At 48.0% G+C, this 14050-nt stretch overlaps 1 protein-coding gene across 1 annotated transcript in view; it reads left to right on the forward strand.

The window, feature by feature from the left end:
• GATB (glutamyl-tRNA amidotransferase subunit B) overlaps positions 1-14050 on the forward strand; it is a 73360-nt gene that overhangs the window by 26048 nt on the left and 33262 nt on the right. Inside the window, exons 3-6 of the mRNA XM_084768567.1 lie at positions 1549-1662; positions 4129-4327; positions 4745-4867; positions 12460-12573. Coding sequence (XP_084624693.1) covers positions 1549-1662; positions 4129-4327; positions 4745-4867; positions 12460-12573 — 550 coding nt within the window. The remainder of the gene's footprint in view (positions 1-1548; positions 1663-4128; positions 4328-4744; positions 4868-12459; positions 12574-14050) is intronic.

Consider the following 14050-nt stretch of genomic DNA (forward strand, 5'->3'; position numbering starts at 1 on the left):
GACCAGAGCGGTGGAGACTGTACTAGCAGGCAGGCTGTGTCCTAGGCTCAGCAAGAGCTCAGCTCGGGGCCGGGGCTCCAGCATTATAGCCTGTGTGCCTTGACCCCTGTCACCAGGCTCAGGGTGGGCAGAACTCTGTACCAGCTCCATCAGTATTGCAGTAACAATGCTTCCACGAGATGTCAAACCCTGGCAAGTGAAAGCACTGATAATTAGATCATCCTGGTCCCCACGCACAGCTTTCCTTGAAAGCCAATATTATTACGGAGCTGACAATATTAAGAGACCCACAATGAGGAACTTGGAAATGCCAGGAGATGTCTCCATCGCTGACTTTCTTAGACGAGGGGTAAGGATGTGTCCAGGAGGAGTCTGTTGGGTCTCCTTTGGGGGCTTATACATTGCCGTCATTAGAGATGCATCTCTGTTCTGTTACACAGTTTACTTTCCAGTCTGCTCATCCCGTCACTCACTGAGAAAGCCAGTCTGCAAGCCTCAGGAATTCAGCCGCCACACAGGGAGTGCATGCTGGCCTCAGAGCTGCCTTTACATACCACTGGGCTCCTTAGCCAGTCTCTCGGGTCTCTGAGGAGGGGCTTGACTTTTCTGTATCTGAAATATTAGGACAGTACTAAGTTTCTTCTTTCCAGGGCTGCTGTAAAGACTGAGGTAAAACAATGTGGAACCTCATTGGGAAGCATTACCTACACTAACCTAGAATATAAATCCTATGTCATATGCTCAATATAATATTATAGAGAAATGCCAGCTGCACCAGAGAATACCACAGATCTTCCGTCAGAACACAGAACTTTATTTTATCCTTCAGTTCAGCAGCTCACAGACCTTACCGTGGCCATAGCGATCCATTTTGTTCTTAGAAGTTTTTTGTTTTGGTTTGGTTTGGTTTTCTGCCACTGCAGCCACACCATCAGCCTCTTGGATCCCCTCTGTGCCTTTCCTCGTCACACTTCACCACCTGATCTCACAAATCACTGCCTCACATAGATCCTGCGTAACTGCTGATTCGGTTTGCAGAGCGGAAGAGGGCATTTAGAGCCTGCAGTAACTGCTCTTCTGAGCATTTGACTCTTCTCTGATGCTGTATACTTGGGAGGGGCCCTGAGATAACAGTTTACAGCGCCCAGTGGAACCCACTGTTGTGTTCATTTCTTTTGTTTGTTTGCGATTCTTTTGTTTTTTGTTATTTTTTTGGTTTTGGTTTTTTGAGACATGGTTTCTCTGTGTAGCCTTGACTATCCTGGACTCACCTTGTAGACCAGGCTGGCCTCAAACTCACAGTGATCTGCCTGCCTCTGCTTCCCAAGTGCTGGGATTAAAGGCATGGACCACCACCCGGCTCACATTCATTTCTTTTAATATTCTTTCTGATACACCCTTAGCTTGTGAAGCAAAGCTAACCACACAGAGAGCCAGAGATAACACCTGTTGAAGGGCACAGCTGAGTATTTACGGACAATGTCAGATAGGAGCAAAGCATTTGTTTGGCCTGTGGTTCTAAAAGAAGCTTGTGTGGTGTTTGTAAAGGTTCTCAACAGGAGGTGTGTGGAAGCTGCAGTGATGACTGGCCTGGCACTGAACTGCCACGTAAACAAGAAGTCCTTGTTCGACAGGAAGCACTACTTCTATGCAGATCTTCCTGTAAGTATGCTATGAGATCTGCCTTTACACGCCCTCAGCACTGGGGCCTGCCTTCAGGGATGGAAGCAAAGTCGGGTGCTGAGCCACTCCTGTTCTCAATCAGCCCTCTGTCCATCGCAGCAGGCCGTCCTGCCCGCCCTAATGAAGGCAGAGCCCCCTGGTGTTTACTAGATGGGATGTGACTGTCCTGATCGCTGACTCCTTGCTTACTCCTTGCTTCTGTTGCTTCACTCATAATTGAACAGGGACCTAGAGAGGCCAGTGCTTGTCAGGTCCTCCCAGCCATGGTGTTTGGCGCTAATTGCCTGTTAGGACAAAGGCTCGCCCTGCGGCTGACGCTGCTGTTGGTGCCCACTGTCCCTGCAAGCATTGGAAGAATGTTTCTCTTTTATATAGACTTTCCTAATAAGAAGACTAGCTCTTTCAGAGACATGCTGTCATCACCCAAGGACCCAGTCACTGGACAATAGGAGGCAGAAGTGTAAGCCAGAATGAGCACAAACAACAGTAATTAGTTGAGCAGCAAACTCAATATTTACCTGCTTTCCCCCTAAATTTAGAACGTTTCTTTTGGAATGTGGTGTCAGTGTGAGTGAGAGCCAATTTCTCATAGTATTGTACTGGAACAAAACTGAAATGTTGAATGGATTTTTGGAAGTACTGTGTCATTTAATCAGGCGTTCTAATAGCTATGATTTTGAAAAACAATGGCAATACACTTTGCGGAGCTTCGTTCTCCTGGAACTGAAGATGTGGAAGAGTTGGGTTTCACTGGTGAGGGCATAAGCAGACATAAAGAAAACATAAAGTACGGAGGAGCCTGTAGCTTCCCCATAGCCCCAGTCACAAGCTCTCCTATGCTGTATAAATTCAACAGAAACGTTTACCTTTTCAGTACTGAGGATGGAACCTTGGGCTGTGCACATGCCAGATGAGCTCTGAACTGCCCGACTCCCACACCGCCCCGGAGATGCTTTGTCTGTTCTTCCTGGCCTGGGCAGTTGAGCGGATCCAGAACAGATGGTCATGATGTGCATAGGACATGCTTATGCTACAGCACATTTGTTGTCTATCTGAAACTCAGATTTAGCGAAGTGCCCTGGGGTTTTGTCCAGCAACCTGGACGAGAATTCAGGTTTATAGGTGAGGACTTCCTATCTGAGCATAGACAGGGAGTTGGCCTTCTGCACAGTTCCCCAAGTGTGATCCCAGGGCCCCCAGTGTCAGTGTCCCAGAGCTGTGTTAGGATTATAACTTTTCCAACCTTGCTTTAGGCCTCCTGCATCAGAAACCTTGAAGGTGCCATCAAACATGCTGCTTTTGACGTGTCCACTTGATTGTCTGAGGCAGTAAAAATGTTAAAAGCCTTTCACTGCCTAGTGGGGAGAAGTACAGACTTGGGCCATCGCAGCCTGGAGGTCCTGCATCTGTGTGTGGCTTCGGGATGACCCTTGACCCCCTCTCACCTGTACTTCATAGGCTGGTGGGATTGAATGAGGGCGGCAGTGTCCAGCAAGCATTGCGAATGCCTTAGCTATTATTGTTTTCTGTTTATCTCCAGTCTTTCCATTGCCCTGCACTCTCAGCATGTGCATGAAAGTAATTCTTATTTTCCATTTACAGCAGAGCTCCTCAGCCTTCCTAACACTGTGACCCTTTAACACAGTTCCTCATGCTGTGGTGACCCCCAGCCGTCACATTATGTTCGTTACTACTTCATAACTGTAATTTTGTTACCACTATGAATTGTAATATAAATATCTGAGTTTTCCAGTGGTCTTAGGCTACCCCTGTAAAAGGATCATTCAACCTCTTAAGGAGTCATGACCTGCAAGTTGAGAACCATTGATTTAGAAGGAGAGGAAGCACCCTTGCGACAGCCATCATATTTATTTATTTATTTTTCCATGCTATATGCTCTCAGCATATCACAACACTTTCTGGCCAGAGGAACAAGGAAAGGACAGTTGGCATGATTGCCTACCTGAAAACAGAGCCCAAACAAGCTAAAATGTGATGGCAGTTGCCGTAAGCCATGTTGCATGGCTAGCTGCTTAGCCAGCACTCCCTAATAAGGGCTCAGCAGGAGCCCGGTGATGAGATGCAGAGTTTAGGCTAATGAGCTAAATGAAAACAATAAATTCTTTTCTTAGGGGCCTCTGACAATGAGATTACTGTTATTCCCAAAAATGGCACTCCAGTATGCAAGGTGGGGTTTGTGTTGCTAATTGCATCGTTATTGGGGGCAAGAGACTTTGGGTGGAAACGGGGTGATGGGAAAAGCCAGAAAAAGACAGGCTAAAGAAGACAGCAATATATAAGCTCTTTTTTTTTTCTTTTTTCTTTTTGCCTCCTGTTCTTTGGGTCTGTTTCAAGGAAACCTTTATGATGTGAAACTGAAAGTGAAGCGAATCCCAGCTTTCAGTTCTGGACTAGTGACTGTAATTCATGTTTGTTTGTGAGCAGGCAGGCTACCAGATCACCCAGCAGAGGCTCCCGATTGCTGCCAATGGACACTTGACATACAGTGTCTACCTAGGGAAGAAACGGAGTCAGGTGACCACCAAGACAGTGAGGATCAAGCAGATCCAGCTGGAGCAGGACAGCGGCAAAAGCCTCCATGATGACCTGAGGTCGCAGACTCTCATCGACTTGAATAGAGCGGGTAGGCTGGGTCTGCCCTCCTCCTTCCAACCCTCTCTGCTCCGGGGTCTTAGGCACTTCTCCTCCCTTCTAGACTTTTCTCAAACCAATTGAGAAGGCAGACACAGGAGTCTGACTGACAGAGATCAAAATATCCATGTTGGTATTGGCAGAGCTGGTGAGAGAGCACGGCTTGAACCATGCTCACTGCTAGGCTTGCCAATTACTCACCCTAACATCAGACAGGCCTATCCGCCTTGTCACGGCCCCACAGCTGGATAGCCCCAAGCAGACAGTGAAGGAAATGAGCCGGAGTTTAAAATCGACAAGCGCCAGACATGGGGGAAGGAGGGAGGGGGCTGCTTTGAGGGTCCTGCGTTAATGCCAGGTCTTCCTAAGATCCAAACCCAAGCCAGGCTGACTCTCCTCTCTTTGGTAGGAGTTGGCCTTCTCGAGGTAGTCCTGGAGCCTGACCTGTGCTGTGGAGAAGAGGCAGCCCTAGCTGTCAGGGAACTGCAGCTGATCCTTCAAGCCCTGGGGACCAGCCAAGCCAACATGGCAGGTAGAAGGCTGCACGGGGAGCATCCCTGCTCTACAGCTTCTCCCTTTCACTTCCGGCGCATTCTGTATTTAGCCCTTTGTACCCCACTCCTTTTCCCCCCTAGAATTTCCCTCGTACTCTTTTCATGAGCCCCAAACAAACAATAAGAAGCAGCAGCACTGCGTGCACACTAAGCTAGAGTGTGAGCATAGGAGTCAGGAGACACAGCTGCTACATGATGACTGGGAGGGCTCAGGGGGTGTGTGCAGGTCAGACCTCAGAAGAGGACACTGTTCATGAAGGATAATTCTTAGTTTGTGAGTTCTGTATACATAGCCAGTCACTAGTTTTAGAAGATCTATTTCTCTTTTTTATAAAAAAATTTTCATCCATCTTGGACTGTGAACTACCCTGATTTGATTATTACACAATATGTATATATACATACCCAGGTATGTGGATGCCAATAGCAAAATATCCAATTGTTTCCCATTCATTTGTACAATTAAAGCATCTTTAATCCTAGCACCCAGCAGACAGAGGCAGGTAGATCTCTGTGGGTGCAAGGCCAGCCTGGTCTACAGAGAAAGTCTGAGGCCAGTCAAGGCCAAACAGTGAGACCCTGTCTCAAGAAACAGCAATAACCCAATAAGTTTAAAACTTGAGTAAATGTTATTATGTATGTGCAGGTAAAGCCAGTTTATTGGCTGTAAACAAATGTTGTGATTACACAGGCCCAGAGATGCAGCTCAGTGGAGTGCTTACCTGGCATATATGAGGCCTAGGTTCAGTTCCTGGCACTACAAAAAGAAAAAGATTGTATCAAACTGCCTTGACCTTTACGTTGAAGCTGAGAGGCCCTTGTTCTCCTGGGTCTGGAATGTGATGGAGTCACATTGTATACATGAGTGACACTGTCACAGTGACGCACATCATTTAAAGTAAGTCATGGGTCCGTTGGCTTCTGTTTCTTCAAGGATGCTTTGTCTTGGCCCTTGCACAGTATTCCTTTGAAGTCCCTTAAATCCCTGAGAGTGAATCTCTCGCATGATTTCCCCCCTGCCCCCATTTTCCCTTTCTAGGGGCTGTATACAAACATCCAGGCCCTTCCAGACAAAATACAAGCTTTGCATTTATAGTCCTGTTTCCATAGCATCCACATTAAAGTGGCCACAGTGCATGCTTAGGATGTATCGTAATGATGATGTCCGTCTCCCTGCTGGTGCTTAGTACTGGGACACCCTGATCACATCACATGATGTTTTCATGTCACAGAGGGCCTTCTGAAGTTTTAATGTCGTGCTTGTCACAGAGGACATCTTACAAATGACAAATTATAACTTTAAAAGTCCTGCTACAAATGAGACTTGAAATCAAGCTTGCTTATTTGCTCTCATCTTTAAACTAAAGGCTGAGGAAATAGCTCCCATGAGTCTGAGCAGCATAAAGGTTAGACTGTGAAGAAATAAGGGAATTCTCCATTTTCCATTTATCACTTACGCTGCTTTTTTTGCCCATAGGACATAAATGAAATATGGGCAGGTTGTATGGTTAGCCATTAATGCGCTAAGCATTGATTCTCTATCATGTTTTTAAAGTTTTTAGATATTCTCAAAATCACTGCCTCCTTCAAACCTACGGAACAATATGACCACCTGTTAGCTGAGGAGGAGTCCCCCCTTGGTCACAGTGGCAAAGGCTCACGGGCCAGTGGCAGCTGAACACGTCCATTGCATCTCATTTGTTGTGATGCTTTCTGTACCTTCACATGCGTTTCTTTCCAGCACAAACCCGGCAGCTTTGCTTCCACACAGTAGCCTAGCAGCTCTAGCTGTTGTGAAGTGCTCTGAGGACCGAGGCCTGCCTGGAGCCTTCAAGAGTCTGGCTTCCCGGGGCCGTTAGCATTTTCTCAGCCTAACTGCCTTGGCTCATTTTTGTCACCTCGCCACTGTGCGATCATCGGGCCAACACTGGAGGCTGCACTTGGACCTGAAGGCTGTCTGGAGGAGACCGGTAGACTTAAGTGTGAGCTGGTCTGGGCTCCATTTAGTGAGTTCCTGGTAGTTTTGCTGATGAACAGTGGCCACTGTAGCCCAGCTTCTGAGTCATTTTCTCCTCACGGTCACCATCTTGCTGCTGTTAAGAGAGATCCCAAAGCAGTGTGTGCTTCTGAATGGGAATGGAAGTAGACCTACTATGCACTTCAGCAGGGACACTGTCTACTAGTTGGCGTGTTTAGCATGTGGAAGGTTTATTACTGAAACAGTTTATGCTGTGACTTAAACATTTCAGCGTTCCTGGTGATGGTGATATACCTGTTTACAAGGAAGGCAAGCGGGGCTGTTTGTCCAAGACACATTAGAAGTGCCTGCACTGCAGCTGAGCCCACATGCGCTGCCTCCTTTCTTTCTGCACGGTGTCACTCTCCAGGGGTCGCCACTGTCAGGCTGCCGGAGACAGCAGCGAAGCGAGGCAGGCAGCGAAGCGTGAGTGTGGGCGGAGCCTGGGTCTGCATCAGAGTCCAAGCCTGTGGCTCCTAGCACGTTAAGAGGCTCTCTCAAATAGCTGTGTGCGGAAATAAACAGACAAGGAAGCAGCCAGCAGTCACTGGGTGACGAGAGGAGTGGCTTTGTGGGAGCAAGTGTGGGGTTCTGGTAGGGAGATGGTTTAAAATGCCACAGGAACGTCCCGAGTGCCTTTGCGGTTAGTGCTGTCTTACAGAGGGGGGTGTAACAGTGGCTGTAAGCAGTGCCCTGACAGAAGGCCTGTGCTGAGTGGACGCCGTGCACGCTTTCAGCAACAGTAGTAGGTAGGACTGCTTCCACAGTCTCCACTCATTTGGATGAGTGTGTCTTATGAGTTGCGTTCAATAAAACCTGATGACTTTTGCCTGGGGACGTAGCTCGGTGGTTGAGCCCCTCTAGCATGTGAGAGGCTGAGTTCTGTGTCTGAAGGTCCTGAGATTACTCAGGAGCCAGAATGACCATCTCCACAGACCTCCCCAGCCAAGCCTCGGACCCCACAGATTGCATACACCGGTTTCTATCCCAGTGTTCTATTCTTGGGGTGTGACGTGCTTCAAAAGAAGCCCATGGCTGCTGCATCCCTGCGCTCAGAGGTACAGTTCGTAGTTTAGCTGTTACAGATATCTACTTGGAGAGGCTAGAAACTGAGCTTGATGACATTCTCCTATGGACGAAGCCCCCTCAGTGGGACAGGATGCGCAGAGGGAATCCTGGCCGGTGGGGCTCTCATGCACTTGATAATTTAACTTCATTTGTTTAAAAGGCTTTTTGTCTTCATGAGGTGGAATGTCTTCTGTTAATGTCTGATACGGTACCTGAATCCAGGCTAGTGCGCTCTCTTTCAACCCGGCAGGATACTAAGTGATTCTCCTCAGACATTTATGTAGTGTGGTATTCTCTGGGAGAGACTAAAATTCATGCCTTTATTCCGTTTCCAAATTAGAATTTTAAATCATGAAAGAGAGTGTCATCTTTAAAAGTGAGTAGTAACTCAGGGTTCCCCGAGATTTTTATTTTTTTAACTGTCTCCCAAGCGCTGAGGTTTGGCCATGCAGAGCTCGGCATACTTGGGCAATTTTCTTTTGAGCGTAATGGGCCTTTCTCATGATTCCAATTGTAGGTTAGTTCCAGTTGGGCAGAACTGTAGATCTGACCAGGACCTATTGTGAGACAGAGACCAGTCTGCTTGCTTATCGCTCAAGAAATCACCAGTTGGGACTCATTGTTCAATAGAGTTTAATTCACTGGATAACAGCAGTGGGTCAAACCTGGTCTAGATTCTGGGAAAGGCCTTGTTCATGCCATGAGGCTCTTACCCTTGTGAGGAAACACGTCAACAAGCAAAGCAAAAATAATTATGATTAGGGGAGAGGAGTAAGGGGGAAATGGGAGGAATGGGAGGATACAAGGGATGGGATAACAATTGAGATGTAATAGGAATAAATTAATAAAATATATTTTAAAAATAATAATTATTATGGTTATTGTTGCAAGGAAATAAATGAAGGTCAGTGCCAGAATAACTTTGGAAGTGGCAATACTGCTTTCAAGGCCGCTCAGTAGAATTGATATTTAGTTAAGAACTGAAGAATGATTCAGGGCCCTAACCAGCCTAGAACAAGGTCGATGAGCTTTCAGGAAATAGCTAAGGCAAAGAGCCTGGCCTGACAAAGAGCTCAGAAAATACCACCACGGTGACCAAGATGACAGACTGTAGGTTCTCGGAGAAACGTTTGGCGATAGTCACATGTGCGGATCTTGCAGGTGGTGTGGGTGGCATGGAAAGACTGAAGGGAGAGAACAACTTAGTCTGACTTACAGTTTAGAGCCACCGTAGCTGCCATGGACAGTGGGTTTCAGGTCAAGAAGAGAAGCATGAGCCCACTTGAGGATGAGGGACCAGGCACAAGATGCCGCTGCTTGACTGTGATGGTGGCACAGATGATGGAGAGATGGGTAGATTCAAGATGGCACTTAGGAAGAGTTTGTGAAAGATCAGAGACAGGAAGAAAGCAAAGGTGGCTTTGAGGACATTTGAAGAGGTTGGCCGTAGGGCTAGCTGAGACAGGGAGATAAGGACAAGAACGTCTTTGCAGAATGGCCAGTCAGGATTTGGATCTGGAAATTGGACTGCCTGTAAGGCCTGGAGTAGGGCTCAGAGGAGAAGTCTGACAGCAGAGACTTAGCATCATGAGCACACTGATGATATTTAAAGCTGCATGCCATGGAGAACACAGGAGTGAGAAAAAAGAGCCCCGTGTTTTCACAGGAAAAGGGACACAGCAAATTAAGTGGAAGTTGAGTGTTCACGAAAATCATGATAGCATTAAGCCACCCACACTGATGTAAGATGATGTTTCAAGAAGGAAGGAAACCAGGAAATCCTGGCTCACAGGAGAATTGTGAGTTTCAGGCCAGCTTGTGCTGCATAGCAAAATTGAGTCCATCCTCAGCTGTATAATAAGGCCCTGTCTCAAAAGACAAGGGGGGGAAAAAGGAAGGATTAATTGATAGGTCACAGTAAGGTGAGAACAGGATGTGTCTTTTTCCATTGGACTTGGCACCAAGGTGGCTGTGGCACCCTTGACAAACAGCATCTTCAGAGATCTGGGGACAGACGCCAGGCTGCGGTGGGCTACGATTTACTGGAGTGTAAGAGTGAAAACAGTATATGCTCTGTTGTTGGAGAGCGTTTGTCTAGAGAGAGAGCAGAGAGATGGCTGGTGACTGGTGGTGTGAAAATTGGGCTCATGGGAATAGGTTTGAGGCTTCTGTTTGTTTTCTTAGTGAGAAATAAATACTATTACATGTGTGTATACCAGAGAGAGTGCGGAGAGAGATTCATAGTGTGTATGGAAGAGAGAGGATTCGTGAGGTCCGTGTCCTTGGAAGGCAAGAAAGGATTGAAAATTGGGCCCATCCTCAAGGGCTTTTTCATTCTGGTCTTGGCAAAGAGGTTAGTTCACAGTAGACGTCAGTCACCTGCTCTTTAATGTGGCTTGGATTCCTTGTATTCTAAAAAACGGCAGGACCTCTACAGGGAGGCCCTGATGAGAGCGTCTAGGAGAGAGAGGAAACAGTCACATGTAGTCTCAGAGGTGGAGCCTAAGAGGAGGCAGAGAGGCGCAGTAACACTGTTCAGTTCCAATGGAAGCTAGATATGGGGGCGCACATCTGTAACCCCAGAACTCTAGGCAGGAGGACCAAAAAGTCAAGGCCAGCCTCAGTTACATGGTGAGTTTAAGGCCAGCCAGAATTACATGAGACCTTGTCCCAACACCCTGATCCCTTCCAAAAGTAAAAATAGCAAATGTTCCAGTAGAGTAAACAGTTGACTGCAGGATGCTCACCTGACTGGACTGGGAGAGCTTGCCTGTGGGATGAGTGGTGTGAATGTTGGTGTCATCAAATAACACCAGAGCTCTTAGGTGGTGAAGTGGAGGGGATGCCATAGTGGGACTGCTCTGCTCTGGTGAGCAAGGGAGATAACAAAAGCCACATTGCACCAGCACGAAAGAAAGTCTTAGCTCCAGTGCTGGGGACCGGACAAGAGGCCTGTGTGTTGAGACGGCATGTGGTCTCAGACAAGGGTTACAGTGGCAGAATGAAGGGATGTGACAAATCTGAAGGGGTCTGAGAAGGTCTAAATGATAGTTTAGAGGTCAGGGACAAAGAAAGTAGGAAATAGAAGGTGACATGAAGGCTCCTAAGCAGGTGGCATTTGTCAGAAAATCGTGGCTTGTTCAAAAGCTGATTTAAAGATAAGCAGCTGAAGGATTTGTGTGCAGTTGTTGAGAAGTCAGAGCTGGTAAAGTAGTTAGAGCCACCCCTGAGCTGAGAGGCATCCTGTCAGACTTTGAGAGCCAGAGAGTGGGCGAGCGAGTCCCATGACCTGAGGGTCTTTTGGAGGGGGCACAGCGGCTGAGCAGTGGTCTGGGCTGGTGTAGGATTAGTGCCACAGCTCAGAGGTTGGGGAGTGGCAAAGAGTCCTCCTTTTTCTGGCACGGAATTTATTTGTGCTTTTAGCGTTAATATATTTTTGTTGTGGAACATTTGGGAAATGAATTTACTTGGCCCATCATCAGATTCAACAGATTAACATCTTCCATTTAAAATCTACCCAAGAAGCAGGAGCAGCGACACACACCTGTACCTCCAGCTCCTTGCGAGGCCAGTGTAGGAGAAGAGTGAATTCAAGGCTAGCCAGGCACCACAGCGAGACTCTCTCACAAAAGAAATAAGAGCAACATGCTCTCTCCCGTCTTGTTGATATTGCACATAAAATTGCAGACTGGAACTTGGGCTTTACTTTGTAAGATACAAGATGTGATTATTTCTTGTCTTCATATTTGTCATGGGATTCTTGCCTCTCTCCCTCTCTCAGAAGCCTTTAGTCCTCTCCAAAAATCATCAGCTTCTTTAGGGTTATGTTTCCTAAGCCAAGGGGCTTTCCGGGGCAGAGAGGGTCCTGCAAGGATGGGGTCAGCTCTCCCTCTCATCCCTCCACCCTTCCCACTACACAGTCTCTCTGCTTCGGCAAATCCTCATGGCAACCGGGAAGGCCTCAGACTCCTGTTTATAGAAGGAAAATCATTACAGTGCCTGCGAAGGGGAGGGAAACAGCCCAGGTTTCCGCTCCTGCCCTTGAGCTGTAAATTCTCAAGGACTGTCTTATAAATCTCTGGAAACCACACAGATCCCTGTTTCACTGGAGAGCACCGGAGGGGTTTCACATAATCATTTTTGAGGCGTCCCCTAAACCCAGCTCAGAGGCTTTGAAGATATCTGCAGAGTAAAATTGCAGAGTGGACCTCTATTTTAATAACCTTACTATCATTTAGCGTGCAGACACTAGATAGATTCTACCAGCTGGTGCATCCGGAATGTCTGTGAGTGTGCAAGAACAAGCATATTTACACACACCTCAGGACTCTGGCTGGCCGTGTGTCACAGGCAGTTCTGCTCGCTAAGCTAGGTTGCTCTAACTAGACAGACAGCAAGTCAGATACTACTTACCTTGACCTTCCTCCCTACGAGCCATATTGCTTCAAAGAATTTCCATGGGGTCTTTATGTTTTTCCCTTCCAGAGGGTCAGCTGAGAGTAGACGCCAACATATCCGTGCATCACCCCGGGGCACCCCTAGGCGTCCGGACTGAAGTGAAGAATCTCAACAGCCTCAGGTTCTTGGCCAAAGCCATAGGTGAATGTCGACGTGGGCTCCTGCTGGGTGTGGGCTCCTACTGGGCTCCTCTGCACATCCATTGACCCCGACTGTAGTGGGCAACAGTGCTCGCTGCTCCTGCCATCTGTGGGCCACCATCTGTGGGCCAGGCAGTGGTTCTGCCATCTGTGGGCCACCATCTGTGGGCCAGGCAGTGGTTCTGTGGGCCACCATCTGTGGGCCAGGCAGTGGTTCTGTGGTCCACCATCTGTGGACCAGGCAGTGGTTCTGCCATCTGTGGGCCACCATCTGTGGACCAGGCAGTGGTTCTGCCATCTGTGGGCCACCATCTGTGGGCCAGGCAGTGGTTCTGCCATCTGTGGGCCACCATCTGTGGGCCAGGCAGTGGTTCTGCCATCTGTGGGCCACCATCTGTGGGCCAGGCAGTGGTTCTGCCATCTGTGGGCCACCATCTGTGGGCCAGGCAGTGGTTCTGCCATCTGTGGGCCACCATCTGTGGGCCAGGCAGTGGTTCTGTGGGCCACCATCTGTGGACCAGGCAGTGGTTCTGCTCCTGCCTCCACTCATGCCTGCAGCTCTGGAAACTGTTGGGGCAGCAGAAGTGAAGATATGAGCTGGCCTCAGTCACATGGGTCCCTGTGACTTAAGGCCTCTCCATACACATCCACGTGGTCTTTTGTCCCTCCCTTGCCTGCCTTTGTATTTGCCAGTGGAGGGTCCCAGGAAGGTAGAGGCAGAAGCCTCAAAAGTCCACTGAGCCATTATTTCTAGAGCTCCACTCACAGAGTCACTGCTGACACTTTTTTTTCTCAAAGCAACTTAAGTTCAAACCAGACCTAAGGGAAGGGAAATAGACTCTACCTGCGTTAGGAGGATTTACAAACTATGGTGGCTATGTCCTACCATCTGTCCTAGGCTTTATGAAGTCAAGTTCATTCATTAGACTGACTATAGTCCACTTGGTAGGTTTTTCTACTTTTTACCATTCCCAGCTAATAGATTGCATGTGCCATGCAGTCAAGGCTGGTTTTCTGGGAGCATACAGTGGGGGTTTCACCAGTGACAACTGTTTGATGGTAGCTAATGTAGAGCAGGCTAGCACTAAGGGCAGTCCTACAGAAGTTAGAAACTGGGTCTGAAGGGAGGACATCTCAGAAGACTCAAGAGTCCTTATAAAGCCAGAGACACCATAGAGGAGGGAGGGGTGGTTTAAAAGTGAACCCTGTCGGGTACACAGAGAGCAAGTCTGCTAAAGTACACGTTTGTGTGCTGCAGCCAAGAGGGCTAGTGGGTGGGAGCTGGGGCTCTGGGGAAGGAGGGACACAGTTCAGAAGAGGCTGCTCCCGTCTGTGTAAAATCTTGGTCCCAAACCCAAAATGATTAGCCAGCCCAGGCATGACACTTGAAGGGACATATTTTTAGAGAAAAGGCATTAAAATGATTCAAGGGATAGCTCACAGGACAGCAGGATAAGGTTAAGGAGTGACTCCTGTCT

The sequence above is a fragment of the Acomys minous genome, assembly GCF_964271855.1.
Source record: "Acomys minous genome assembly, chromosome: 19".
Lineage (NCBI taxonomy): Eukaryota > Metazoa > Chordata > Mammalia > Rodentia > Muridae > Acomys > Acomys minous.